Source organism: Nomascus leucogenys, chromosome 3, assembly GCF_006542625.1.
Source record: "Nomascus leucogenys isolate Asia chromosome 3, Asia_NLE_v1, whole genome shotgun sequence".
Classification (NCBI taxonomy): Eukaryota; Metazoa; Chordata; class Mammalia; order Primates; family Hylobatidae; genus Nomascus; species Nomascus leucogenys.
In genome coordinates, this window is record NC_044383.1 from 29396535 (window position 1) to 29424080 (window position 27546).

Here is a 27546-nt window from a genome sequence, read left to right on the forward strand (position 1 = left end):
ATAAATAAATAAATAAAGTCCCACTCAACTTTGTAGCCATGGACAAATTATGTGCTTCTCTTTTCCTCACGTTACTTATCTGTAAAATGGGGCTGATGGGAGATGTGAAGACGTTGCAACAATGTTTGGCACAGTCAGCACTCTAAATGGAAGTCTGTTTAGAAATTTATTAATTTTTTTAAATAATTATTTATTTAGAGACAGGTCTCGCTCTGTCGCCCAGGCTGGAGTGCTGTGGCGTCATCCCAGCTCACCACAGCCTTGAACTCCTGGGCTCAAGCGATCCTCCCACCTCAGTCTCCCAAGTAGCTGGGACTACAGGCGTGCACCACCATGCCCGGCTGCTTTTTAAATTTTTTTGTAGAGATGAGGCACGGGCTAGGCAGGTCTCGCTATATTGTCCAGGCTGGTCTTCAACTCCTAGCCTCAAGCGATCCTCCCGCTCTGACCTTTGAAAGCGTGAAGATGTAGGCATGAGTCTTACTTGCAATTATTGGCCCGGACCTGGAGAATTTTGTTAAAATGCAGATTCTGATTGAGTAGATCTGCTGTGGGAGCCAAGTTTCTGCATTTATAACAAGCTTCCCAGGTAGCACCAATGTCGCGGGTAAACAGACCACACTTTGAACAGCAAGGGGCCCGCCGCTCGCTTGGCTTGCCGCTCACCCATTGGCCGAGAGCGGCCGACCTTCCACCAATCTGCTCGGCCCAGGAGGGAGCGGGCCAAAGCGCAGAGCCAATGGGCGCGGGGCTTACGGTCTCCGGGATACGGGTGTACACGGCAGCGGCGTCGCGGCCAGCAGCCCCGCGGCGGAGGAAAGGTAACCGACCCGCCCTGGGGTGCTGCGTGCGCTGCCCACTCCCGCCTGAGGAAAACACAGCCCATGGCGCAAGGCCGGGAGCGCGACGAAGGCCCCCACTCCGCCGGCGGCGCGTCCCTGTCCGTGAGGTGCGGTGTCCACGGCCCCGCGACCGATCTGGGTCTCGCGGAACCTCCTGCCCCACGTCCCCTCCTCCCTCCTCTCCCTCCGGTTCCTTAGGGCGGCTTTCCCCGCAGCTTCGACCTCTCCCCCTCTGCCCCCAGTGCCTTCCCTCAGCCTCCCTCCCCGTGTGACCTCCCCTGTCCGCTCCCCATTCCCTTGTTCCTTGACCCCGTCCCCAGTTGTCTTTCCCACTCCTTATTCTGCTACCCTGACCCTCCCTCTCTTACCCAGCAACGCCCCCTGCACCCTTCATCTCTTCCTTCTAGCTCAGGATTCCCGCTAGTGATCCGGGTCTCCTGATCACATCCCCCCTCCCCCTCCACCGGGCGACAGCCCGGATCCCGTCCTTGCTACCTTTGGTGATTTTCCCCAAAGTTAGGACCCTGAATCCCTTCCTTTTAACTCCCATCCACTAGCTTTGGATTTATTTGCATTTATAGTGGCCTTTGAAAAGCATCAAGCACTGCGCAGATATAGGTGGCATTTTTTTTTTCTACATTCTAGAGTGTTCCTCCTAGCCCCCACCTCCACTCTATACAGCATCCCCTGCTAGTCCTGGACACTCTAATGTCTCGAGGTTTCACACCAAACCAGTGTCCTTCACTTGCCTTTTCCACCATCTTCAAGCATATCTTTAATATTTAAATAAAAATAGAATCTCCTTCATCTCCTCTCCTTCTTTCTAGCATACACCTAGCACGCACTCCTTACTTGAGAGTATGTTCTTTTTGTGTGCTAGCCTTTCATTCACGTCGCCTTCATTCCTTTTATTTTCTACATTTATCTGTATTTTTAAATCTAAAATATGGCCACATACTCTTCATCTGTGTAAATAAGCAATTTTCCTACTCTGCTTACAACCACAAAGCAGGCTGTCCTATGCAAAGGTGTTTTTTAAAGTTTATTTAAAAAATCAAACTAATTATAAAAGAATGGCCCAGGATGCCATTTTGTTGAGATCAAGCTCTTTTCTCTGTTATTTCACTTTTTGTCTTCCAAGTATAGAAGACCCCAGAAGTCCTTCTGAGACTTTCTCAGGTTTGGTCAGAGAGTTTCCTTTGCTGAAAAAGTTATCTGAAGAAGGCCTGGGAGACCTATGGAACTTTAGGTCTACATTTAAATTTCTATAATTCATTGACTCAAATAGATCTCACAGCCAGCATGTGTGTTCTTTTATCTTAGAAATTGGGGGCAGAAAGGACATGAAAACAGAAATATTTCAAAGATTTTGATGACCCTTTGCTTTGTTAAAAAAAAAAAAAAAGTATTTGAAATGTATTATATTGATGTTGACATATCTTTTCCCAAAGATGGGTGCAAGGATTCCCTAAGCAGAATGTTCATTTTGTCAACGACAACACCATTTGCTACCCTTGTGGGAATTATGTAATATTTATTAATATTGAAACCAAGAAAAAGACTGTACTCCAGTGTAGCAATGGAATTGTGGGCGTCGTGGCAACTAACATCCCCTGTGAAGTTGTGGCTTTTTCTGACCGGAAGCTAAAACCTCTCATCTACATATACAGCTTTCCAGGATTGACCAGAAGGACCAAATTGAAAGGTATTCTGGAGAACCCTTTCTTGGCCCATAATTGAAGGATTTTGTTTAAAGATTTGACTAAATCTATTATAAGTGAAGATTTATTTTTTGAAAGGTTTTTTTTGTTTTTTGTGTTTGTTTTGAGACAGAGTCTTGCCCTGTTGCCTAGACTGGAGTGCAGTGGTGCGATCTTGGCTCACTGCAACCTCTGCCTCCCAGGTTCAAGTGATTCTCCTGCCTCAGCCTCCTGAGTAGCTGGGATTACAGGTGTGCACCACCACGCTCGGCTAATTTTTGTATTTTTAGTAGAGACAGGGTTTCACCATGTTGGTCAGGTTGTTCTGGAACTCCTGACCTAGTGATCCGCCTGCCTCGGCCTCCCAAAGTGCTGGGATTACAGGCATGAGCCACCATGCCTGGCCCTGGTTTTTTGGTTTTTTTTTAATATACATTTTTAAAGAAGGAATCAAGCTGATCACTGAGGATTTAAATTATGTTAGCTAGAGGCTTGCTGTTCAAAGTGTGGTCTGTTTACCAGCAACAGTGCTACCTGGGAAGCTTGTTATAAATGCAGAAACTTGGCTCCCACACCAGATCTACTCAATCAGAATCTGCATTTTAACAAAATTCCCCAGGTGATTCATATGCACATTAAACTTTGAGAAGCACTGGGCTAGAAGACTATTGCCTTTTTCAGAACAATGATTTTTTTTCTTTCCTAATATTTGTTGAAAATCCAGGTGAATTGATGTTTGTATAGGTTCTAAAGTCAAGTCTCTAAGCCTCAATTTCCTCATTCATGAAATAGGGATAAAGATGGTGTCTAATTTGAAGGCTGTGGTGATGATGATAGATGAAATTATATAATATGCTGTATGTGTATGTATGCCAAGTGCTCAATGTTGCCTACCATTTGAATTATTACTGTTTATTTTATTTTAACAGAGTCTGGCTCTATCACCCAGGCTGGAGTGCAGTGGCATGATCTTGGCTCACTGCAGCCTCCACCTCCTGGGTTCAAGTGATTCTCCTGCCTCAGCCTCCCAGGTAGCTGGGATTACAGGCGTGCACCACCGTGCTTGGCTTTTTTTTTTTTTTTTTTTTCATGTTTGTGGCAGAGGATGGGGTTTCACCATGTTGGCCAGGCTGGTCTCGAACTCCTGGCCTCAAGTGATCCACCCATCTCCACCTCCCAAAGTGCTGGGATTACAGGCGTGAGCCACTGTGCCCAGCCTAATGACTCTTTCTTAGATACAGCTGACCCACACTGAGCTGCTGCACGTCTGCTGGAGCCACCAGCTAATGATTCCCTCATTTAATACCCCATGGGCAGAAAGCTCATGCTTGAGGCTGGACTTCGCTCTGTAGTCTTAAGGGTCAAATAAGTGTTTGGGTGAAGTCAGGGAACTTCACTATAATTTATAATACTTTGTTAGTGTTGAAATTTGCATTCTCAACAGTTTAAGACAACTTTTAAAACATAACATGTTGGGGACTATTATACCCCTTATCTTTAAAATTTCCCCAGGTTGGTTATTTGGCTGTAGTTCTGTTCAAACCAATTGAAAGTTAGTTCAAACCAATACCCAAGTGTCATACTGAATAATGAGGCCCTAAAGGAATTCCCAGTAATATTAATCAGTAATATTAATCAGAGAGACCTGTTATCACTATTATTTAATATCAACCTGGAAGTTCTAGCTAATGCAACAAAATATAAAACTGAAAAAATATATAGCTATGGGAAAGAAGATGATGGATAATGCAGTAGTCTGCTAGGACTAACAAAAGAATGCTCAGTGAGATGCTGGTTTTGAAATAAGTACCCATACAATTAGAAGATATACATACTTAGAAATAATTTTTAAAAAGTGTGAGTGACCTAGGTGAAGAAAACTACAAAAATCATTGATTTAAAATATTTAAATGTATAGAAATATATTCCTGGATGGAAAGTCTGGTTATTATAAATGTATTTCTGAGATTTGTCATAGAAAGTAATTTGTAGGTTTATCGTATGTTTTAGACAGCAAAGAGTACTCAAATGATTCCAAAATTCATCTGGGAAAATAAAACATAGAGAATGAGAATAATTTGAAAGAGAATGATGGCAAGGCAGAGGGTCATTTTAATATTATGGTGCCATAGTAATTAGAAGTATGGCATTGGTGCAGGCATCACCAACTCAGTGGGAGAGTTGAAGACTTGGGACAGAATCTAAAATATATAAAAGCTGAGTAAATGAAGAAAGAGGCTACCACCAAAAAGAAGGAGGAAGAGGAGGAGGAGGAAAAAGGAAGAAGAAAAAATATAGATTATTCAATAGTGGTTAAGAAAACTGCATATTTTAACAAAAGTATCAAGTTAGATACTCATGGTCTAGATCAGATGAAAATAAGCATTCAATATAAATAACAAATCCACTTGAAAATAGTAGAAAATATGGGCCGGGCGCAGTGGCTCACGCCTGTAATCCCAGCACTTTGGGAGGCCAAGGCAGGTGGATCACGAGGTCAGGAGATCAAGACCATCCTGGCCAACATGGTGAAACCCTGTCTTTACTAAAAATACAAAAGTTAGCTGGCCATGGTGGCGCGTGCCTGTAATCCCAGCTACTCAGGAGGCTGAGGCGGGAGAATCGCTTGAACCTGGGAGGCGGAGGTTGCAATGAGCCAAGATCACGCCACTGCACTCCAGCCTGGCAACATAGCGAGACTCTGTCTCAAAAAAAAAAAAAAAAAAGTAGAAAATATGGTAGAATAGAGGAGTGATTCCAGGAAGGGGAAGAACTTTTCACACAAAACAAAAACTTAGAAAAGACAGACATATTTGATTGTATATCTATTTTAAACTGATTAACATCAAAAACACCATGAAAAACTAAAAGGGAAATAATAAACCGGGTAAAATATTTGGAACAAATATGATCAAATATTTTCAGAGCATTAATGAAACAAGAACAAAACAAACAGCCTCTTAGAACAATGGAAAAGAAATTAACCCAGACAAATCACTAAACTCCAAATGACCAAAGACATCAAAAAATGTTTCATCTCAAGATTTGTTTTAAAAAGTGTGATTTAAACCAAGATGCTATTTTTCTGCCTATCAAGGTCACAACTTTTTTAAGATCATAATTGCTAGGTAGAATGCAGTGAAATTGGTAGCACTCTTACTTGCTGAAGGTGGGACTATAAATTGATAGAGTCTTTCTGTGAAGTAAATATTGACTCTATTTGACCCAGTGTACTCACTTCAAGATGAATTCAATTTTCAGGAAGTGGTTAGAAATATGGTCAAAGATTTACATGCAAAGGAGTTTAAAAAGCACTATGATAATAGCACAAGATTCGAGCAACCTACATCTCCAATATTATGGATATAGTTAAATAAAATATACTATAAAGGGGCATTATGCAAACATTGAAAGTCACACTTTTAAAAAAGAGTTAAGATAATGATAAAATGGTCAATATAACGCAAATAAAAAACCAATAGGAGGCAACACTATGTTCCAATTCCATTTAAAAATGGATTATCATATATTATATATATATGATGAGACAGAGTCTGCTCTGTCACCCAAGCTGGAGTGCAGTGGTGCAGTCTTGGCTCACTGCAACCTCCACCTCCCAGGTTCAAGCGATTCTCCTGCCTCAGCCTCCCAAGTAGCTGGGATTACAGGTGCCCGCCACCACGCCCGGCTAATTTTTGTATTTTTAGTAGAGACAAGGTTTTACCATGTTGGCCAGGCTGCTCTCGAACTTCTGACCTCAGTGATCCGCCTGCCTTGGCCTCCCAAAGTGCTGGGATTTCAGGTGTGAGCCATCTCTCCTGGCCTCATATATAATATTTAATCTATGGCTAGTATAGCTATAAAAAGCAAAGTTATATTTAAAGAAAAAAATATATATATATGTATTTTTTGAAGTAAACACAGAAGAAAATACTAGAAAGAAATTTACCAAGTTTGGTAGTAGGATTATAGAGGATATATTTTTCTCTCTTTTTTTTTTGGCATTTTCTTCAAATACCATATTTTCTAAGATTTAAAGAATATCTAAAGTTGGTCATCTTCAGTTGTGGGGGGAAACATCTGTTTAGCAAGCATTTAAAAATCATTAAGATCTCTGCCTACAGAAAAACTAGTTTTTGTAGTGAATGCTCAATAAATACATTTTTTCTTTGTTGATTAGACTATGCTAAATATATTCAATAAATGACAAAAGCAAAATTTTAGGATTATATTATGGTCAGTTAAAATGAGAATGAGAAAAAAAGCAGAAAACAGCTATTAAAAATCCACAGAACAAGCAATAGAGACACAAACATACAAAGACAGACTGAGATGAGGGCAAAGCTTGCATGAAAGAACCCCACTGAAGAACAGCAGATGAAGAAGAGGGAAAATCAGACCACTCTGTACTGGGAAGCAGAGACAGGCGCTTCTTGTTTTGGCCTCCCCATGATATGCATTTTAAAACATGTTGTTGCTAAGACTTTGGAATTCATGTTGCTTTTCGTCAACTATAGATACAAAGGAGTATGTCACTTTTTATAGCTGTTCCAAAACCTGGCAGATATTAAGCTAAGGGCCACATATGGCCTAAGATAATAGAAATAAGGAAGTAAGCTAGAATTATTACAACTTCCCAAGATATTTAAAGATGTCTAAATAACTATTCTAATTACAATGTCTCATATTTATGAGATTATTCTTGGGTCATTTCAGACCGTGCTGGGACATACATGGTGCAGTATGCTCAGTTCTGCATTGAAGTCTAGAGACAGTAACCTAATGGTCTTAATTCACTTTAATATATTTTACAAATGGATCTTAACTTTGCTCTAAGCTTTCTGTTCATGGTCTTAGAAATTAGCCAGGATCTTTCTTATTCTAACAGTTAAATGCTTTTGAATTACGTGAAAATCATTAGCAAAGGAAAATAAACTGTAAGACCATAGTTAACTGAACATGGTCTTAACATAATCAAATCCTGATAATGGATTTTATATTTCAGGCAACATTCTCCTGGACTACACTTTACTTTCATTCAGTTACTGTGGCACCTACCTGGCTAGTTACTCCTCTCTCCCAGAATTTGAACTGGCCCTTTGGTAAGTTTCAGCATCCTGTGGAATTCCTTTTACTGGGTTACATTTTCCTCTTACTCTTCTAGATTTTATTGAAGGAAATAGACATGAAAAATCTGAAACAAGGAAATATAGAAGGAAAAAATCTCAATCATAAGTTTTAATACAGTTGCTATGTGTAGGCATAAAATTTAGCAGTCAGAGCAAAAACTATATAAGAACTAAATTAGTTATTGTTCTCTTTTATTAACATGCTCTATGTATTCTCAGATAGAGAACATATTTATAAATACATAAAGTTTCACTTAAAAAAATAAATGGCATCTTGGAGTTGTTCGCATGTTTCCTGCTAATATTGAAATTCAGATGGTCTCTATATTAGAGTTCAGTTTAAAGTAATTGTTGTTAGAGACATTAGAACAATTATATGTTCAAAGAGTGGAACATTATACCACTTTTGCCCAGTGTATGGGAAATCCTGTAGTTAAGACACATTTCTGGTCTTTCCTGGATCATTTCACGTGGCCAACTTTAAGGCTGTACTCCCTTTTCTATCCATGATATAAGCCCCTTCAAGAGGATATTTTTCTTATTAAGGGGAAGTATAAAATATTCCAGAAATGATTAAAGGATAACATACCAACATTTCTTATACAAAAATGTAAGTACCTAGATTCAGGGAGCCACATTTAGTTTATGTAAAATTTTTTTTTTTTTTTTTTTTTTGAGATGAAGTCTCACTCTGTCCCCCAGGCTGGAGAGCAGTGGCGCGATCTCAGCTCACTGCAACCTCCACCTCCCGGGTTCAAGCAATTCTCCTGCCTCAGCCTCCTGAGTAGCTGGGATTACATGTACCCGCCATCATGACCTGCTAATTTTTTGTATTTTTGTAGAGACGGGGTTTCACCATTTTGGCCAGGCTGGTCTTGAACTCCTGACCTCGGGTGATCCGCCCACCTCAGCCTCCCAAAGTGCTGGGATTACAGGCATGAGCCACCGCGCCCGGCCCTAAAATTTTTTAAAAACAGCTTTATTGAGGTATAACTAACAGATAATGAACTGTTCATTTATAAAGTAAATACTTTGATAAGTTTTGACTTATGTATAAACCCATCACCGTAATAAAGATAATAAATACATCCATCGGCCAGGCGTCATGGCTCACGCCTGTAATCCCAGCATTTTGGGAGGCTGAGGTGGGCGAATCACGAGGTCAGGAGATCTAGACCATCCTGGCTAACACGGTGAAATCCCATCTCTACTAAAAATACAAAAAATTAGCCGGGCGTGGTGGAAGGTACCTGTAGTCTCAGCTACTCGGGAGGCTGAGGCAGGAGAATGGCGTGAACCCGGGAGGCGGAGCTTGCAGTGAGCTGAGATTGCGCCACTGCACTCTTGCCTTGGCGACAGAGCAAGACTCCGTCTGTAAATAAATAAATTCATCCATCGCCCCAAAAGTTTCCTTGTGTTCCTTTGGAGCTTCTTCATTAGCCTTTGTCAGTAATGTGGTTTCTGTCACTCCAGTTTGCATTTTCTGGTAGTTCATATACAGGGAGTCACACAGTGTATATTCTTTTGTTGGGCTGCTTTCGTGCAGCATAATTATTTTGAAATTATCTTATGTTGCTGCGTGTATGTGTCAATAGTCCATCCTTTCTATTCCATGGTATGGATATACCATACTTTATTCACCTGTTGATGGATGTACTGTATTAGCTTACTAGGGCTTCTGTAACAAAGTATCACAAACTGAGTGTCTCGAATAACAGAAATGTATTATCTCACAGTTCTGGATACACAGGATAGGAAGCAGCTGGGGAGAGATGACAAGTGCATAAATTCTGATATTTCCAAAAGCAGAAGGCTCCAATTGTCCTTACTAAGAACAATCTGTGAATATTAAAAAAGCAGTGAAGTGGAATGAGCACAAATATGTTAGTGTAACAGACTTAGACCTGAATCCTGGCTCCACAAATTACTAGCTGTGTGATCTTAGAAAGGCTGAGCCTTAGTTTTTTCCTCTGTAAAATGGATACATCAATATCTCCTAAATATGGTTTTTCTAATAATTCATTGAGAGTATGCATCATACCTAATAGTGTCTATTACATTATGTTTATTTAAGTCAGAGTTTCAAAAATGATGATTGTTAGGCTAATTCTGGGCCACCAATGTATTTTGTTTTGGCCATAAAATATTTTTAAAATTGGAAAAATTTAGAGAAAAAGTTATCTGTATAGCCTTTCTCAAACACAGGCAACCCTGGACCTGTATTCCCACATGGTCACAGTCTGGTTGGGCTAGTAAGTGGGTGCTCATTCTAGATGCCCACCACCTTGAGCAGGGGTCGGTAAACGATGGCCCATAGGCCAAATCTGGCCCACCACCTGTTTTCGTAAAGTTTTGTTGGAACATGTTCATTTGCTTATATATTATGTATGGCTGCTTGTGCTCTGTAATGGCAGACTTGAGTTGTAATAGAGCCCATATATGGTCTGCAAAGCTAAAAGGATTTACTGTCTGGTCCTTTATAGAAAGAGCTTGCCAACCCCTGTCCTAAAGGTGTTTATACTCAGTACATTTCATTCATTTACATTAACTTCCTGGCCCCTATAAGCATTTGAGTTTGCTCACTAGATTTAATTCATTCAATAGATTTGTATCTCCTGCTTCCTGCTGGATATAAAATGTGTCTCAGGTACATTTTAGGTGTATCTGAGCCTTCTGTAGAGGGCATTTTTGATAAGCTGAGGTGAGACTGAGACTATGGGTAGGTAGTATCTCCTCCCGGTCCCAACCCTTCCCCTAGATTTGTTTGCATGTCTTAATATTCATGCGCACTTCTATTTAGGAAATTTGAGTCAGAGGGGAGAGACAAGGGGGCAGGAGTGAGGAGGGCAGGGGAGGACAGGGTAGATGCTGTGCGGAGGACCAGACACTGCTCTCTCATGAGGAGATCCTCAGTGAGGCTCTGCGGCAGCAGAGGTGCCCTGGGGCCCAAGAATGAGTATGAACAGAGCTGGGAGACAGACACTCCTCCAGCCTCTGCTCTGGAAACTCAAGATCAGAAGCTTTGGGAGCAACCCCGATGGCACCCTCGGGTGCTGCATAGAAATGTGAGTGCCATTTAATCCTGTGATGAGGCCCGGTAGTCCTCTTCACCAAGTAGCTTTGCCAGCAGTGGGCCTAAATACGAGGGAGCTAGAAGATGAACAGGGAGGAGGATGCAACTCACTTGGTGACAGCAGTTAGTCCGTAGACCCTGGGGACTCCCAGAAATAATTTAGTAAAAGTTCAAAAGAGGTGAACTTCTGGAAGTCAGACCAGGAGGAGCTCAAGTGCCATGATTTGACTCCTGGAAGTAAATTGGTCTAAGAAGACTTTACCTTTAGTTCTAATGTTTTAAAAGAGCAGAATGGATTCGTATATTATTTGTGTAATTAAAAATAACAATTTTGAAAAAGAATCTAAAATAGGTGGGGAATGGTCTCATGGTTGTAGTCCCAGGCTGCTGGGGTCTGGGACATCTGGGGTTCATAAACAAAGACAATGTGCTATACACCAGCAATACTACCACCAGCAGTTTCATCAGAGAGGCATTCACTGAGATTTCCAATGGGTTAGTGCATTTAATCCTTGCCTCCCTGCAACAACCCCCATGAGACATCTATGATGGTCCTCGTTTTAAAGAAAGAGACTGAAACTTCAGAGAGATGAGATGTTAAAGCATAATTTTCAAACAGATTGTAAGACGTAAGATGGTTTTATATAACTCCTTAATAATGGAACCAGCAGGAAAACAAAAGAAGCTGGTCCCTATCTTAGTAAGCTGTTGCAAAATCCCGTGGACTGGGTGGCTTATAAACAGAAATATGTTTCTCACAATTCTGGAGGCTAGAAAGTCCAAGATCAAGGCACCAGCAGCTTCAGTGTTTAGTGAGGGCCTGCTTCCTGATTCATGGATGATAATTTCTACCATGTCTTCACATGGTGGAAGGGATGAGCTAGCTCTCTTGTATAAGGAGAGATGCTTATAAAAGCATCTCATCTCAATCATGAGGGCTCATCTCAATCATGAGGGCTCTGCACCCTTGACCTGATCACTCCCCAAAAGTCCTAATACCATCACCATTGGGGTTAGGATTTCAACATATAAATTTGCAGGGGGAGGCGGCACACAAACAGACCATAGCAATTCCTGAGTGCTTAAAAGAACACACACACAGCTGGGCATGGTGGCTCATGCCTGTAATCCCAACACTTTGGGAGGCCGAGGTGGGCGGATCACCTGAGGTCAGGAGTTCCAGACCAGCCTGGCCAACATGGTGAAACCCCGTCTCTACTAAAAATACAAAAATTAGCGAGATGTGGTGGTGGGTGCCTGTAATCCCAGCTACTCAGGAGGCTGAGGCAGGAGAATCACTTGAACCTGAGAAGCAGAAGTTGCTGTGAGCCAAGATCGTGCCACTGCACTCCAGCCTGGGTGACAGAGTGAGACTCAGTCTCAAAAAAAAAAAAAAAAAAAGAACACACACACACATGCTCATTCACATAGAGTTAGAAAAAGGAGTGGTTACATAAAATTTCTAGGTTAGATATATGAATGATTATCTTTCCAGAGGTCTCTAAAACCTTAGCATCTTAAACTTAACTATTCTGCCAGGGCATACAATCATAGCATTGTACATGTTCTAGAGTTTAACCTGTAAAAGCGTGCCTGCCTTTATCACATCGGGGCTGTTAGTATATATTATGACAACAAAGTTACATTCCCCAGGAGTGTCAGATACAGGGGCAAAGCAAGGTACAAAGTCTGGTTTTTGTTCAAGGAGGCTTGTTGGAAAATGTTTCCCAGCATGATATGAGAAATCAAGCCAACACAATTTTTCTTTTTTCCAAGTTTCATTTTTTTTGTTGTTCTTATAGCTACTTGCCTAAACTTATATAGTTGGTGAGTTGCTGACTGGGCTTTAAACTCATTTGGTTTCTAAGCTCTTTTATAGCTTTCATTGATCTAAGGCACAATGGGAACATGTAATAGGGGCACCTCACGTAGTCTGATGGTGGAGGGGAATGGTCAGGGAAGGCTTCCTGGAAGGAGAGGTAATGTTTAAGCAGATACTTGTATTAATTAGCTAGGCCTGCCATAGCAAAGTACCACAGACTAGGTGGCTTAAACAGCATACATGTATTGCCTCCCAGTTCTGGAGACTAGAATTCTGAGATCAAGGTCTCAGCAGGGTTGGTTCCTTCTGAGGGCTGTGAGAGAGAATCTGCCCCCACGCCTCTCACCAACTTCTGCTCACTTGTTTGCTGGCAGTCCTTGGCTTACAGACACATCACCCAGATCTCTGCTTTTATTTTCACATGGCATTCTCCCTGTGTGTGTCTGTCTCCAAATGTTCCCTTTATATAAGAACACCAGACTTACTGGATTAGGGCCCATCCTAATGACTTCATTTTAACTTGATTACCCTCTGTAAAGACCATATTTCCAAATAAGGTCACATTCTGAGGTGCTGGGGGTTAGGATATTAACATGGGAATTTGGGGGAGGCACAGTTCAACCCATAGCAATACCTAAAGGATGAGCAGGGATCAGCCTTATGACGAGAAGAAAGAACATCCCAGGCAGAGGAATGGCATATGCAAAGGCCATGAAGTAGAAAACGCACAGCAGGTTTCAATGAAAAGGTCATAATAACGGGAACAAGAGATTTGCCATGAGAGAGGAAAGCTTGGAGGGACAGTCAGAGGTGAGCTCATGAGCAGCCCTATATGTAGGTGACCATGTGGTTTATCATCCAAATCAGCATGCTTTTGAGAGTGAAAGAGGGTATTGCTGATGAATGCAGGGCACTTTAGCCTAAACTGGGTTTCTCCTAGGCATACTGGGAAGGATACTCACACTCCATATAAGCTATGCTAATGGACAAATTCTTTATCCTAAAGGCAGTGGGGAGCTACTAAAGGTTTTAAGCAGGGATGTGACACAATTATATCTGCATTTAAGAAGACTCCTTTCAGCCAATTATTTCCAATGAAAGTATCTCCAATACTTTCATACTGTGGAAGGCATATTGGAAGGAAACAAGGCATGAGCATCAATTAGGAGGCTGTGGTGGTCCAGGTGAGAGATGACTGTGTCATGCACTAGGGTGGGAGTAGGGATGGAGGGAAGTGAAACTGGGAGGTGTTTAGGAGCTAGCATCATGGGACTTGTAACTGACTAAATGTTGGGTGTCGTGCCGAGGAAGAGGGATGGGTCTAGGGTTATACCCAGAGTTGTGTGTGACTTGGGCAACTTAGGGACACTCTGGTGCTATTCAGAGAGATACTGAGGGCTTGGGGGCAGGGAATTTAGGGGAAGCAATGGGGGAAGATGAGCTGGGGGACAAACTGAACTGAGAGTGCTTGAGATGAACAAATGGAGATGTCTAGTTGGCAGCTGATATATCATTTAGGACTTAGGTTCATTTGTGGTCACAGAAACCCAAATCACCAACACATGTTTCCTTCTGTCACACGCAGTTGTCTGGGCACGAGCAGCTGTGGATGGTGTGGTGGCTCCTCGGGGTCAGCGTCCAGTCTCCCGCTGTCATGCTGCTCTGCTGTTCCTAGGGTGTTGCTCTCATCTCTGGTCTATAATGGGGTAAATAGTAGAGATGAGGGCAGCACCCTAGGAACAGCAGAGGAACCCTAAACCACTGGTGTATTTTGGGAGCCAATGGGGAGGGAAAAGGATGAGGGGAAGGGCACAAACCTTCTGTTGAAATGCATGAAAGAGATCATTGCATGACTCAGGGACTACCTCAAGGGCTTTTGGTGAGGACAAGTGACAGTAGGAAGATGCAAGAGCCTTTAGTACCAAGGTTCTGAACACTGACTACATGCTGGAATGACTTGTGAAGCTTTTTAAAAATGTTAGTGCCCACTCTTCTCCTCTCCCCCTGGCCAGTTAAATCAGAACCTCAGACAGCAATATGCCTTGAGATGCCTTGACCCACTGCTTTAGAAGGAAGGACAAACACATTATTACCTTGGAAGAATTGCATAAGGCTTATGACTTGAAAAAAAATTCTTTTTGGGAACACAAGCATTTCCTTTTTTTTTTTTTTTTTTTTTTTGAGATGGAGTCTCGCTCTGTCACCCAGGCTGGAGTGCAGTGGCGCGATCTCAGCTCACTGCAACCTCCGCCTCCCAGGTTCACACCATTCTCCTGCTTCAGCCTCCCGAGTAGCTGGGACTACAGGCACCAGCCACCACGCCCAGCTAATTTTTTGTATTTTTAGTAGAGACGGGGTTTCACCGTGTTAGCCAGGATGGTCTCGATCTCCTGACCTCGTGATCCGCCCGCCTCGGCCTCCCAAAGTGCTGGGATTACAGGCATGAGCCACTGCGCCCAGCCTTGGAAACACAAGCATTTTTTTAAGAATGACCAGATGTTGCCATATGTATTTATGGCACAAGCAAGTGTTGTCTAAGCAGTTTCTCTGTCTGCTTGTCATAGTGGCATTTAGAAACTCGAACATGCTTTCATTTATGTAAATGGTTTATGAAGCTTTGACAACAAATGTAAACAGAAATGAAATTATAAATCTGCTAAATTTGTATTAAGGGTATTCATTATTGAGAGAAAGTCCCCTTCCTGCACACTCAACTCCTATGGCAATTATGAACTCCATTTTACCCAGAACACTGAAGTGCCTCAGCATCTGTATGTTGTAGTGGAGCAGGTGCTGGCATAGGTACCAGCTGACATGATGTATCACTAGCCCCTGCAGGATGATCGCCACATACATGGAACACCTGGGAGTGCTGGAAATGTACCAGGATCGAAGCTACAAAGTGTGTTTTCATTCGCAGTGGAGGCTATGTCAAGCAAGGGAAGGTCTAGCCCTCTTGCGAGTGTGGTGAGAGGCTCTACTAGCAAAGACACGGGTGCTGGAGTGGGTCCCATGTAGCATGCGAGTGCTGTAGAGAAAATTCAGTGATGTACATGGCTCTGATCCTGGACACAAAATCTATACTGGAGAGGAAATGACTGCTGAAATAAGGAAATTGTATGAATATTTAAAATGCCTGGAACACTAAAGTAATGATATTTCAAAAAAAAAGAGAGAGAGAGAAATAAAGGAAGGAAGGAAAGAAAGAGAAAGAAAGAGAGAGAAAGAAAGAAAGAAAGAAAGAAATGCAAGGCTTGGAAGGTGCACACATGACTATCACTTACATTCATTGACTGGCTCGGCCATAAGCCACAGCCAGCTTCAAGGGCGGCTGGGTAATATTAGGTCCTCATTGTGAGTGGCCATATGTGCCTGGCTAATATTCAGGGGGTTCTGTTACTCAGAGGGAGAAATGGAGAATACATGTTGAGGGACACATGCCTTTGCTACAGATATCCAGGACTGGTGCTCAGAAGAGAGGGCTGGAGATAAACATTTGGGAATAATTAAGTCAATGGATAGCCAAAATGCTAAATGTAAGTAAGAACACCTCAAGAAGAGCCCAGGGTGGCACCTAGAGGAATATCAATGGAAGGGACCCACGTAGAAGACTCATAGGAGTAGCTATGAAAGGAGGAAAGACACTAGGCAGGGAGGGTTCCAGAATGTGCCTCAGCCTGGGTTCCACGGAAAGCAGAGGCTGAGGCAAGAGCTCATGCACCCCACCTTTAGCAGGGTGTGTGATCCCAAGGCAGGAGAGCCAGTATACGGGCGTATTACCTTGCTGGCCACCACTTGGTACCAAGTGCAATTGGTTACTCTATCTTGAAGGTGGTCTTCTGAGAGGTTCTATGAACTGCTGTGAATCAGGACAGTCCTCAGGCAGTGACAGACTGTGGGTGGGGAAGGGGAGAGGAGGAGATGAGAATTTATCCACCAAGTCCTGTATCCCATCAATCAAAGCTTCACTGCACAGGGTGGTAATTCCTTCACACTTTCAGGTTTGTCGTGATTGTCCCCAGGAGCCCCAGTGAAGCCCCAGTGAAGCCTCTGGGCCTGTGAAGTGGGTGTGAGGCGAGGCACAGGTGGGGTGTGCCTACATGAAGTTAGTCAAAGTGCACACACAGTTGGACAGCCATTGAGTCAGCGAGGCAGAAGAGGTGGTCAAGGGCCCAGACACAATTGAGAGGATCTGTGGTGTCCCATAAGAGGTGTGTGACAGAGAGTCTAAGAGTGATTCCAGAAGGTGGTTGTGGTAAACAGTGCCCAGTTATGCAGAGGTAAAGTTAGATAATGACTGAGAAGTGCCTTTTGGATTTAGGATGAAGGCAGGTATCTGTGGATATAGCTATGTCAATGGAATGGTGGTGACAGGATGCAGATATCCTGGGATGAGGAAAGTGTAGCTGAGGAAGCCATGGCGGTGACTTTAGAACAACTTGCTCAAAAAGTTTGACTCCGAGGAGAGGGGAGAGACATAGAAAGGTGAGACTGAGGGAAGGCTTCTTTTGAGGATGGTATGGATGATGAGCACTTGTGTGTTGGCAGGAAGAAGTCAGGCTAGAGGGAGAGTTGGAAGATGCAGTTATCATGGGTAAACCAATGTCCCTAAGAAGGCAAGACTGTGGGACCCAGAGCACAGGTGGTGGAATTGGCCTCAGGTAGGAGGAAGGACACACCTTCCATTGTAAGGGGAGAGGAGGCGGAGAGAACCATGCAGACCCAAATGGGTAGTTATACTTGAGAGCAAGAATTCTCAGCTGATAGCTTCTATTTTATTCATGGGAATCAAAGCCATTTACTGAGATTGAGAGGGGAGTAGGGGGGCTAGAGGTTTCAGGAGAGGGGAGAATATTTTAAATGCCCATTTTAGAGAATGAGAGAGAGAGAACTGGCCAGAGAAACATAGCAGGATTGGAGATCCTATTGAGGGTCTGGTGGGGGTGGCAACAACAAATTTATGGTGTCACTGCCATGCACAGTCCTGTAGTCTTTGTTCCCATGTCTCCAGCAGCCTAGGCTTTCAGTTGTCTCCATCCAGGGTTGACGGTCTTTGCCAGGTACCTGATGCAAAAAGTCAAAGGATCAAGGGAACTAGAGATTCCAGCAAGAGTGTGGTTGATGTGATGGGCAGGGTATTTGTGATAGGGAATGAAGGATGAGGGCGGGAGGGAGTGGAAGACAAGCTAAGCTCAATAAATATTAGCTCCACTTTCCTAATCACAACTCTGAATGGAGTTCTGGCCCCTCATTTGAGGGCATAGCTCACATTTAATTTTTTTCTTTTCTTTCTTCTAGCAAGGGACTTTGTTCATGGTAGGAGTTCAGGATATTCTCTTAAATGGGTAAATGAATAAATCCATTTTAAAATACACCACTTTATTTATTTATTTATTTATTTATTTTTGAGATGGAGTCTCTCTCTGCCGCCCAGGCTGGAGTGTAGTGGCACAATCTTGGCTCACTGCAACCTCCACCTCCCAGGTTCAAGTGATGCTCCTGCATCAGCCTCCCAAGTAGCTGGGACTGCAGGCGTGTGCCACCACACCCAGCTAATTTTTGTATTTTTAGTAGAAACAGGATTTCACCATATTGGCCAGGCTGGTCTTGCACTCCTGACCTCGTGATCCACCTGCTTTGGCCTCCCAAAGTGCTGGGATTACAGGTGTGAGCCACCGCACCCGGCACCACTTTAATTTTAAAAACTCAATAAATGATCAATCAGCATAGATGAGAACAGTACCCCCAGATCCATGTGGAGTACTCACATGTAGTACTTACAGATTCAGGCACTTACACTTGTTTTGTAGCAAATGTGATGATATATTTCATTTTCTAGGTTTGGCTGAGTTAAATTGCAAAATTATTAAAGAGGATAAAATAGCCTTGGTATAGCATATGACAGTATAATGTTTTTAAAACATACAGTTATTTTGCTTTCTTAGGATACAATACAATGATAAGCATAATTATTTATAAATTTGACATTAAGGTCATCGATTATATAAATTGTATCATAAATTATATCCCAATTTATGTAAATTAAAAAATAGATAAATGTTCTAAATACATGAAATTCAAATGAACTTTTTTTCATCAAATGCTATTTTTCTCTAAGGAACTGGGAATCGAGTATCATTTTGTGTAAGAAATCACAGCCTGGAATGGATGTGAACCAAATGTCTTTTAACCCCATGAACTGGCGCCAGCTGTGCTTATCAAGTCCAAGTACAGTGAGCGTGTGGACCATTGAAAGAAGTAACCAGGAGCATTATTTCAGAGCAAGGTAGGAGGATTTGTTACAACAGTAACAACATGGTGGTCTTTGTTTGCATTCATGTAATGTGATTGGGTCAATTTGATGAATTAAGTGGCTTTATACATACCTACATATATATATATGCATACACACACACACACACACATTCAGTTATCTTGTTATAACATCTTTCTACCTGCGTGATTACCTTGGAGTGGTTGTTTGCATTTCAAAAGAATTCTCTATGACTTGTTTCCCCATGAATTTATTTAAAATATTAAGTTCTCTGAGAGCTTTTTCCAACATGATCTAATCTTCTAAAATTTTATTTGTCCTTACTATTTTAAAACATGCCTGTTGTATAAAAAGGAGAGTTAAGACTTTTGCTATTACTCGGATACCCTACTGGAATTTCAAAAATAAGAAACGGTTAGATATAGAAAGTATGCAGATTGGCCGAGTGCGGTGGCTCACGCCTGTAATCCCAGCACTTTGGGGGGCCGAGGCGGGCAGATCACAAGGTCAGGAGATCGAGACCATCTTGGCTAACACGGTGAAACCCTGTCTCTACTAAAAATACAAAAAATTAGCCAGGCATGGTAGCACATGCCTGTAGTCCCAGCTACTTGGGAGGCTGAGACAGGAGAATCGCTCAAACCCGAGAAATGGAGGTTGCAGTGAGCTGAGATCATGCCACTACACTCCAGCCTGGGGACAGAGCAAGATTCCGTCTCAAGAGAAAAAAAATATGCAGATTATACATTCAGACACATTATCCACAAGCAAAAGAGTAGTTGTGTATAGTGAAGCCATGGGAGTTACCTATTTAAATAGAACTGGGTCAAAGAGAAATTCTGTGACAAATGCCGTGGTGATAATGGGTGCTTTTGTTGAGAAAGAGCTCGGAGACTCAAGGTGCTACTGAGCTGACCATTTTCAGTGTACTCCATGAAGTCAAAATTGAAGAGATGTTGGATCTCTTGATTTTTAAGAGATCTCAAAAGTATTCCCTTGAAATTGCAATTTTTGATAAATCGCCCTAAGAGAACCTAAAGCTAGTAAATAAAGCTTTTGAAATGGAGAGCCTTAAGAGAAGCACTTATTTCTGCTCAGTGCTCTTTATGTCTCAACTTCTTTTTCACAATAATCCATTGAATAGCCAAATCTGTCTGTAGTGAGAGTTGACAACACTGCACCTTTTAATAAAAGTGGGTGATATCTCTATCAGATCCTTGTGAGGGCAGGCAAGTAATTTATCACACCCTTTTCTCCCTTTGCCTCCCTCAAACATTCTACTCAAGTTCTGAATACTGAGTTGTGACTTTTCTATAAGCAAATAAAATGGGAGATAAAACGAGTGGATTGTCCTAGTTCACAAAGCAAGCAGGATTCAAACACACTTCAGCCTTACATTTGAGTAGTAGGTGCTGTTTTTATGTGATTGTTTTTCAAAATTGTTTATCATTCATAAAATCTAGGCAAGGAAGTTTTGAATTTAATGCATGAAACCACAAATTCTCTAAATTAACCTTTATAACCATATTATAAATTAAAAGTATATATGATAAATTTGGAAATGAACTCAATATCAGAGATTAAAAAGTAGCTGAATACAGCCTGAATATATGTTTAAATATATATTTATTTTGGTCGACAGTGTTTTTCATTTGAATTAGTTGCCAACATTTAAAGTTTGAGAGATTTCGTATAAATATCCGGGTTATAGTATTCTTTTGAAATTTTGGAATCAACATTCTCACATGTCAACAACCCTCTTGGCTTGAACTGAGTGGTCCCTGCCACCTTGAGGAGGGACAAATATTTTCCCATTTTCCACTATCCTCACCAGTCACATATCACCTGCCTGACCCTCATCCAGTATTCAAATTTACAACTCCTGCTTTAGATATTAACTTTCAAAAATTTTTATAATCCCTCAGTACTTAATTTAAAACTGTATAACTTGTCTTTTTACAACCTGTTATATATTTTTAAATCTATCATTTGGCTTTTATCTTCTTATTTGATTTTTATAACTTATAATACCTCCCCACCTCACTTAAACTGATATGCAGTGGTTGCATCAGTAAGAAGTTTCTGTTCATCTGGTTGTTCTGATGCCTCTTTTGTCTACAGGTCGGTGAAATTACCTCTAGAAGATGGGTCATTTTTTAATGAAACGGATGTCGTTTTCCCCCAGTCGTTGCCGAAAGATCTCATCTATGGACCCGTGCTGCCACTGTCAGCCGTCGCCGGGCTGGTAGGCGAAGAGGCAGAGACTTTCCGGGTAACTACCTCGCACCTCTTCCTGTTTGCCTAATGGGTTGAGGTCTAGGAAGCCTGATCTCATTTGATTGTCATAACCATCCCATGAGAAATGCAGGATACAGAGGATCATCTTGGTTTTTAATATAGATTAGCCACAGAGACTGTGAGAGAGTTGAGTTTGGACGACTGGGATTATGATGGCATTGCTAACAGAAACAAGGGGCCCAGGTGTGATTTCCATTTTGGGCATACTCAATTTGGGGTACAGGGAAGACACCCAGGTGGAGATGCTGGGTGGAAGTTGGGAAAGTGGACCTAGTGTTAGGGAGGAGAGGTGGGACTGTCAGTGTCATTCTCACAGATAGGACGGTGGGAGCACTGAGGGGATGTGATGAGCAAAGAGAGAAAGGGTGCAAGGGAAGAGAAGAAAGCCAGAGCCAGCTGACTGCTGAACTCAGGGGCGAAAGGAATTCTGAGAAGGCGCAGTCACAGAAGTAGGAGCAAACCTGGGAGGGAGGAACAAGGCCATAGGAAACAGCAGAAGAAAGTTTCAAAAGGGAGTTTGCCAGGTGTTACACACCCATTCATTCATTCATTCAACAGAGATTTATCAAGTTTCTTCTATGTAGCAGACACTGTTTGAAGCAATGGGATTCGTATGGTGGCCGAGCAGGCTCCATGTAATTCTCATGGAGCTTACATTCTTGTCAGGGAGACAGAACAACAACAACAACAAAAGTAAACAGTATTGTTCTTTTGTAATAATTATCACATTTTGCAATGATATATTAAGTCATTACAAAATGTGGTAATTATTACAGCAGAATAAACGGAGACAGGGCAGCAAGGAAGGGATGGGCTGGTTAAGGAAGGCCTCTGGGGAGATGACACTTAAGCTGAGATTTGAAGGACAAGGAGGCATTACTCATGTTACAAGCAGGATAAAGAGTGTTTCCTTTGGGAGGCTGAGACGGGCGGATCACGAGGTCAGGAGATCCAGACCATCCTGGCTAGCACGGTGAAACCTCATCTCTACTAAAAATACAAAAAAATTAGCCGGGCATGGTGGTGGGCACCTGTAGTCCCAGCTACTCGGGAGGCTGAGGCAGGAGAATGGTGAGAACCGGGGAGGCAGAGCTTGCAGTGAGCCGAGATCGAGCCACTGCACTCCAGCCTGGGCGACAGAGCGAGACTCTGTCTCAAAAAAAAAAAAAAAAAAAAAAAAAAGTGTTTCACGTGGACCTGCATGTGCAAGGCCCTAAGGGAAAAAGAGAACTTGGTATGTGTAAGGAACTGAGAAAAGATGCATATGGCTGGAGCATGATAAATGAAGAGGAAGTGAGGTGGGGGGTGCTATTCAAGAGACAGGCAGGGAACAGAGGGCAGCACCTGCAAGACCTTTGGGATGAAGGGAGACGCTCCACTTTTTTGGCCCTCTTGAACCTGCTATGCTTTACCCTTGTGTTAAAAATTAGCTGGGCATGACGGCAGATGCCTGCAATCCCAGCTACTTGGGAGGCTGAGGTGGGAGAATCACTTGAAGCCGGGAGGTGGAGGTTGCGGTGAGTCAAGATTGCACCATTGCACTCCAGCCTGGGTGACAGTGAGACTCCATCTCAAAAACTAAACTAAACTAAACTAAAATAAAAATAATTCAATGTGAGGATTAGTTCATTAAAAATCTCTGTGGCAAGCAAGAGAAAGGGTTACATGCCCTTAATATTTCCTCTAATGAATGACAATTATTCACCTTTTTAAATTATGGAAAGAGATTATAGTCAGTCTCCTGCATTCTTGGGTTCCACTTCTGTGTATTCAACCCACTGCAGATCAAAAATATTCAGAAAAAAGTTGTATGGTTGCATCTGTACTGAATATATACACACTTTTATTCTCGTTATTTCCTAAACAATACAGTATAACAACTATTTATAAAACATTTACATTGTATTAGGTATTATAAGTAACCTAGAGATGGCTTAAAAGTATATGGGAGAAAAAATAAAATAAAATAATTAAAAATAAAAAATTTACAGGGGGATGTATGTAGGTTATATGGAAATACTATGCCATTTTATATAAGGAACTGGAGCATCCACAGATTTTGGTATCGGTGGGGGGTCCTGGAACCCGTCCCCTGTGGATACTGTAGTTCCTTTTATAGCACAGGAGATATAACTGCATTCAGCCACAGTGGGGCAGCAAAGTAAGAACAAAGAGATCAGCCATCAAGGTTTGCAACTCAAATTTTTCTGTTTAGTATTTGGTCTAGAGCCCCTAAATTTCTACTATCTCAAATTGGGTTTTTCTGGGCAGAAAATATGTGTAGGAGCCCTTGTATTTCACATTTTGTACAAACATAATGAACTCTGCATAAAACATTTAAAATTCAGGCAATCGTCCTTGTCATTTGAGAAATGCTATGAAATGCCTTCTTTAAATACTCAAATGTGGAGTTACTATTTTAAAATGCTCATAATAGCCATCTTTATTTTAAAACCTTTTTTATTTGTATAAATTTTAAGGGGTACACATGCAGTTTTGCTATGTGGCTATATCGTCTGGGCAGACATCTTTATTTCCTAGGACTTGTGCACTCAGTGTATTTTAAATTTTTCCGAAAGCAGAAATGTAATATTATAGTTTGACATCCCTAAATCATTCAGGGATTATTAATAAAGCCATATATTTTGTATTTAAGTTAGGCATTTTCCCAGTAGTTTACTTTTTCATTTTATAGCAAAATAAAGTGAGGAAAATGTTTAAAACATTAATTAATGTCTGTACAATGAGTGAAAGCATAACCAAAAATAGATCTCAAATGTCTTGATTCTATTCCCTCCTTCAGTGTCATTTCTCGTGACCTGGGTACCAATCGCAAGGGAATCAATAATGACTTGATCTATATAAGGTCTTAAAAATGGATAAGTTGTGGGCTTTTAAAAAATTACAAACATTAAATAATCCCATTATCTATTCATAGCTAATGCCAGAAGGGTACATTACAGGCCTTTAAATAGCCCTGAGTCACGTTACACAACTTATTTAGGGCATTAGAAATGTATCCAGTTTTAAGTGGTAGCATGGGGGAAATCAAAGGCAGATGTTATCTGGGCAGAAATTGGATCCAAGATCATGAACTTAATCTCAAGTGTCTAATTTCTTTTTTCCATCTACCTTTTTAATTTTTTCAAACAGATGTTGCTAAATAGGAATCTCTTTTAGAAACTCAAATATTTTGAAATATATATGAATTTTCACATTTTCTAAAGCAGGATTAAATTGGACTGCAATTTTTCATGTTTTGTCATCATGTGATCAAAATGATTTCTGATTCTAGAGGACTGAAAAAGGAGATGGTCTTATCAACAAACATTTCTGAACACTACTGGTACCTTTTATTTTTAAATATCTCAGAATTATAAACTATTGTTTCTGCTTACACAATCCATATACTCACATTCACTTTTAAATGTCATCAAATATATTTATTGATGAAAAAGTAATAGGAAGACAAGCCTAGGTTTGTCTTAAAGAAAAAAAAGCCACATACAATACTAGTTTAACATACCAAGGCCAGAAAATTTCAAATTTTAATCTTCACATTTTGTTTTATACACACAGATTCACTGGTATTGTGCAAATGAGAGACATGGTGTTTTTTTGTTGTTGTTTTGTTTAAGATTTTGATCCTATTGTCATTCCAGATAAGTCTGTCTTTGTGATTTATAGTTTAAGGTTAGATGTCATAAAAAAAACCTCAGGAAACTTTTCAATAATCGTGATAACGGTGAATAACTCTTTTCCTTGTGAGTCAAATCTCAATCAGACACCACAGAAGTGTCATTATTCAGCAGCAGTTTAATTTTTTGGAGTGGGAAAAGTGGTTTGCCTTTTTCTTCATCTACTGGGTGACCAGACTGTTACCCAACTGTTTATTTTATAACTATCTAAGGCTATGAGGGCATGAAATGTACAAATAATAAATTAAAGTCAATCTGTCCTTTAAAAAAATTATTATGATGAGTGCTTGATGTTCCTATGTTTTCTGTGTCTATGGGGTTAAGGATGGTTCCTTTTTGTCAGTTGTTCTGGTGAGTATTTCTCAGGCTCTTAGCCGTGATTGTTTTCTTAACACAAGGTTTTATTCTCTCTCTGAAGCCGAAAGATGATCTATATCCTTTGCTTCACCCAACTATGCATTGCTGGACTCCAACAAGTGACTTGTATGTTGGCTGTGAAGAGGGTCATCTTTTAATGATTAATGGAGACACCTTGAAAGTGACTGTACTTAATAAGATAGAAGAGGAATCACCATTGGGTGAGAAACTGTCCTGCTTCATATTCCTGTATAGCCATGGCTGTTGGTTTTTTTGGTTTTCCCTGTTTTTCTCTTTCTTGGAGACATCTTTGAATCCTCCTTCTTTTTAATCCTCTGGCTGTTACTATGCTGTTGGCATTCTACCATCACTTTAAATGCATATTTCATGTAATCCTCAGAACAACATTATGAGGAGAGACACATTAATCTCCATGATACAGAAGAGATACATTAGGAAACATGGCCCAGTCCACATAAACTGTGGAGCTGACACCTGAACCCAGGCAATAATACCTCAGAGTCCAAGTTCTTGGCTACTGTGCTGTATCCTTTTCTATACATATGCCCATTCTGCTTAGTCTGCTAATCATACCCTTTCCTGCCCCCACCCCAATCCTTTTCTCCAAGCTGATCATCTCTTAAACCCAAAAGCCATCTTGAAAATTACCTTACTATTGCTCAGTTAGAAGTGTTGTTTTTTTGTTTTTTTTTTTTTAGACAGAGTCTCATTCTGTCACCCAGGCTAGGATGCAGTGGCACAATCTTGGCTCACTGCAACCTCCGCCTCCCGGGTTCAAGCAATCTCATGCCTCAGCCTCCCACTACCTGGAATTATAGGCACACACTACCACGCCTGGCTAATTTTTGTATTTTTAGTAGAGATGGGGTTTCGTCATCCTGGCCAGACTGATCTTGAACTCCTGACCTCAAGTGATCTGCCTGCCTTGGCCTCCCAAAGTGCTGGGATTACAGGCAGGAGCCACCACACCCTGCCATATTGCTCAGCTAGAATTTGAAAGAGAACCTGATCCATTCTGCCTTAGATATAGTGTCTATTCCTGACCCCATCAGCTGTGGCCATGGTTGGGCCTGGGTCACAGGAGCCACTGTTCGCTCATTGAGCAGTAGATGTAGACCCTGGGAGGAGGGGGCCTTGCCAAGACAAGCTCCTCAAACCTGTCCAAAGCACTCTCTATTTCAACTGCTCTTACTATTTCACACTTGATTTCTGTAACAACGTTAGGATGGACTTCACTGACCTTAATCTACATCTGACCCAAACTAGGCAGCTTATCTCTGTCAAATTGCCTTTTTGAAGGCCACTTTTAACACCCAGCTCAAGAAGTGCTCTGCCTTGATTTCACGTTCTCCCTAATCTGATCCTACCTACTCCATTAATATTATTTCCAACTATGCCCTAGTATGAGTTTTCTGAGCCAGTCATTTATTTTCACCATTTCACAGACGTGCCTCTAGCCCATTCCCTTGGCACTTATTGTCTCCGAATCTGCCAATGCCCAGCTCAAATACCACCCCCTCCAGCAAGTTTTCCCCATTGCATTGTCCCTCATCTGCCTTTTTTCCTATTCTCTGACTCACTTTCCCTGTAAAACTGAGGCCATGAGGTTTGACTTCCCTCCCTACTCCCTTTCTCTCTTCCCTTTACTCCTACTGTACCCTCCAGCCTTGCTCCTCTCTCTAATCTAGCATCTATGTTAGTTACATAGATCTGATGATAGAGAATTCAAAAACAATTTATAAGACTTACATCAGTAAAAGCAGCTTTTATTATTCATTGTTACATTGTACTTTTAATTACATGTCACTTGCTTTACCTTGTTTTTCTTTTCCAGAAGACAGAAGAAATTTTATCAGTCCAGTAACCTTGGTATATCAGAAGGAGGGCGTGCTGGCTTCTGGAATTGTAATGTATTCTTTTTTACAAAATTAATTGGTTTAAACAAAATTCACAATTCCCATTTGTTGCCATTTACAATTATGAGCCATATTTTAGGATGTCAGATCTGTCACATTATTAATTAAAATGTTTTCCTCTTTGGGTACTATTAAAACAGATTTATTATGAATAGCTTCAAATCTATACAAAATAGAGGGAACGATATAATGAACTACCATATATTACTGCAAACAAACACAAATAGAATTTAAAAATCCATTGCCCTTCCGCAATGAAAAAATACCTAATATCTGTAACCCAGTTCCGTGCTCATTTCTACACTTAATGTATTAGGTTATCAGACACCAGTTTGGAACCCTTTGTCTAAGCTGCAGCTTAGACTCTTGTGAATGCCCATTTAACTTACATGTATCATAATGTTATTGTTGATATT

The 27546-nt window shown here is 41.3% G+C and overlaps 1 protein-coding gene across 1 annotated transcript in view; it reads left to right on the forward strand.

The window, feature by feature from the left end:
• Window positions 1-759: 759 nt before the first annotated feature.
• CFAP43 (cilia and flagella associated protein 43) overlaps window positions 760-27546 on the forward strand; it is a 99461-nt gene continuing 72674 nt past the window's right edge. The window contains exons 1-7 of the mRNA XM_030807387.1: window positions 760-949; window positions 2294-2547; window positions 7548-7644; window positions 18685-18852; window positions 20962-21112; window positions 25255-25414; window positions 27049-27119. Of these exons, the coding sequence (XP_030663247.1) occupies window positions 885-949; window positions 2294-2547; window positions 7548-7644; window positions 18685-18852; window positions 20962-21112; window positions 25255-25414; window positions 27049-27119 (966 nt within the window). The 5' untranslated portion in view covers window positions 760-884. The remainder of the gene's footprint in view (window positions 950-2293; window positions 2548-7547; window positions 7645-18684; window positions 18853-20961; window positions 21113-25254; window positions 25415-27048; window positions 27120-27546) is intronic.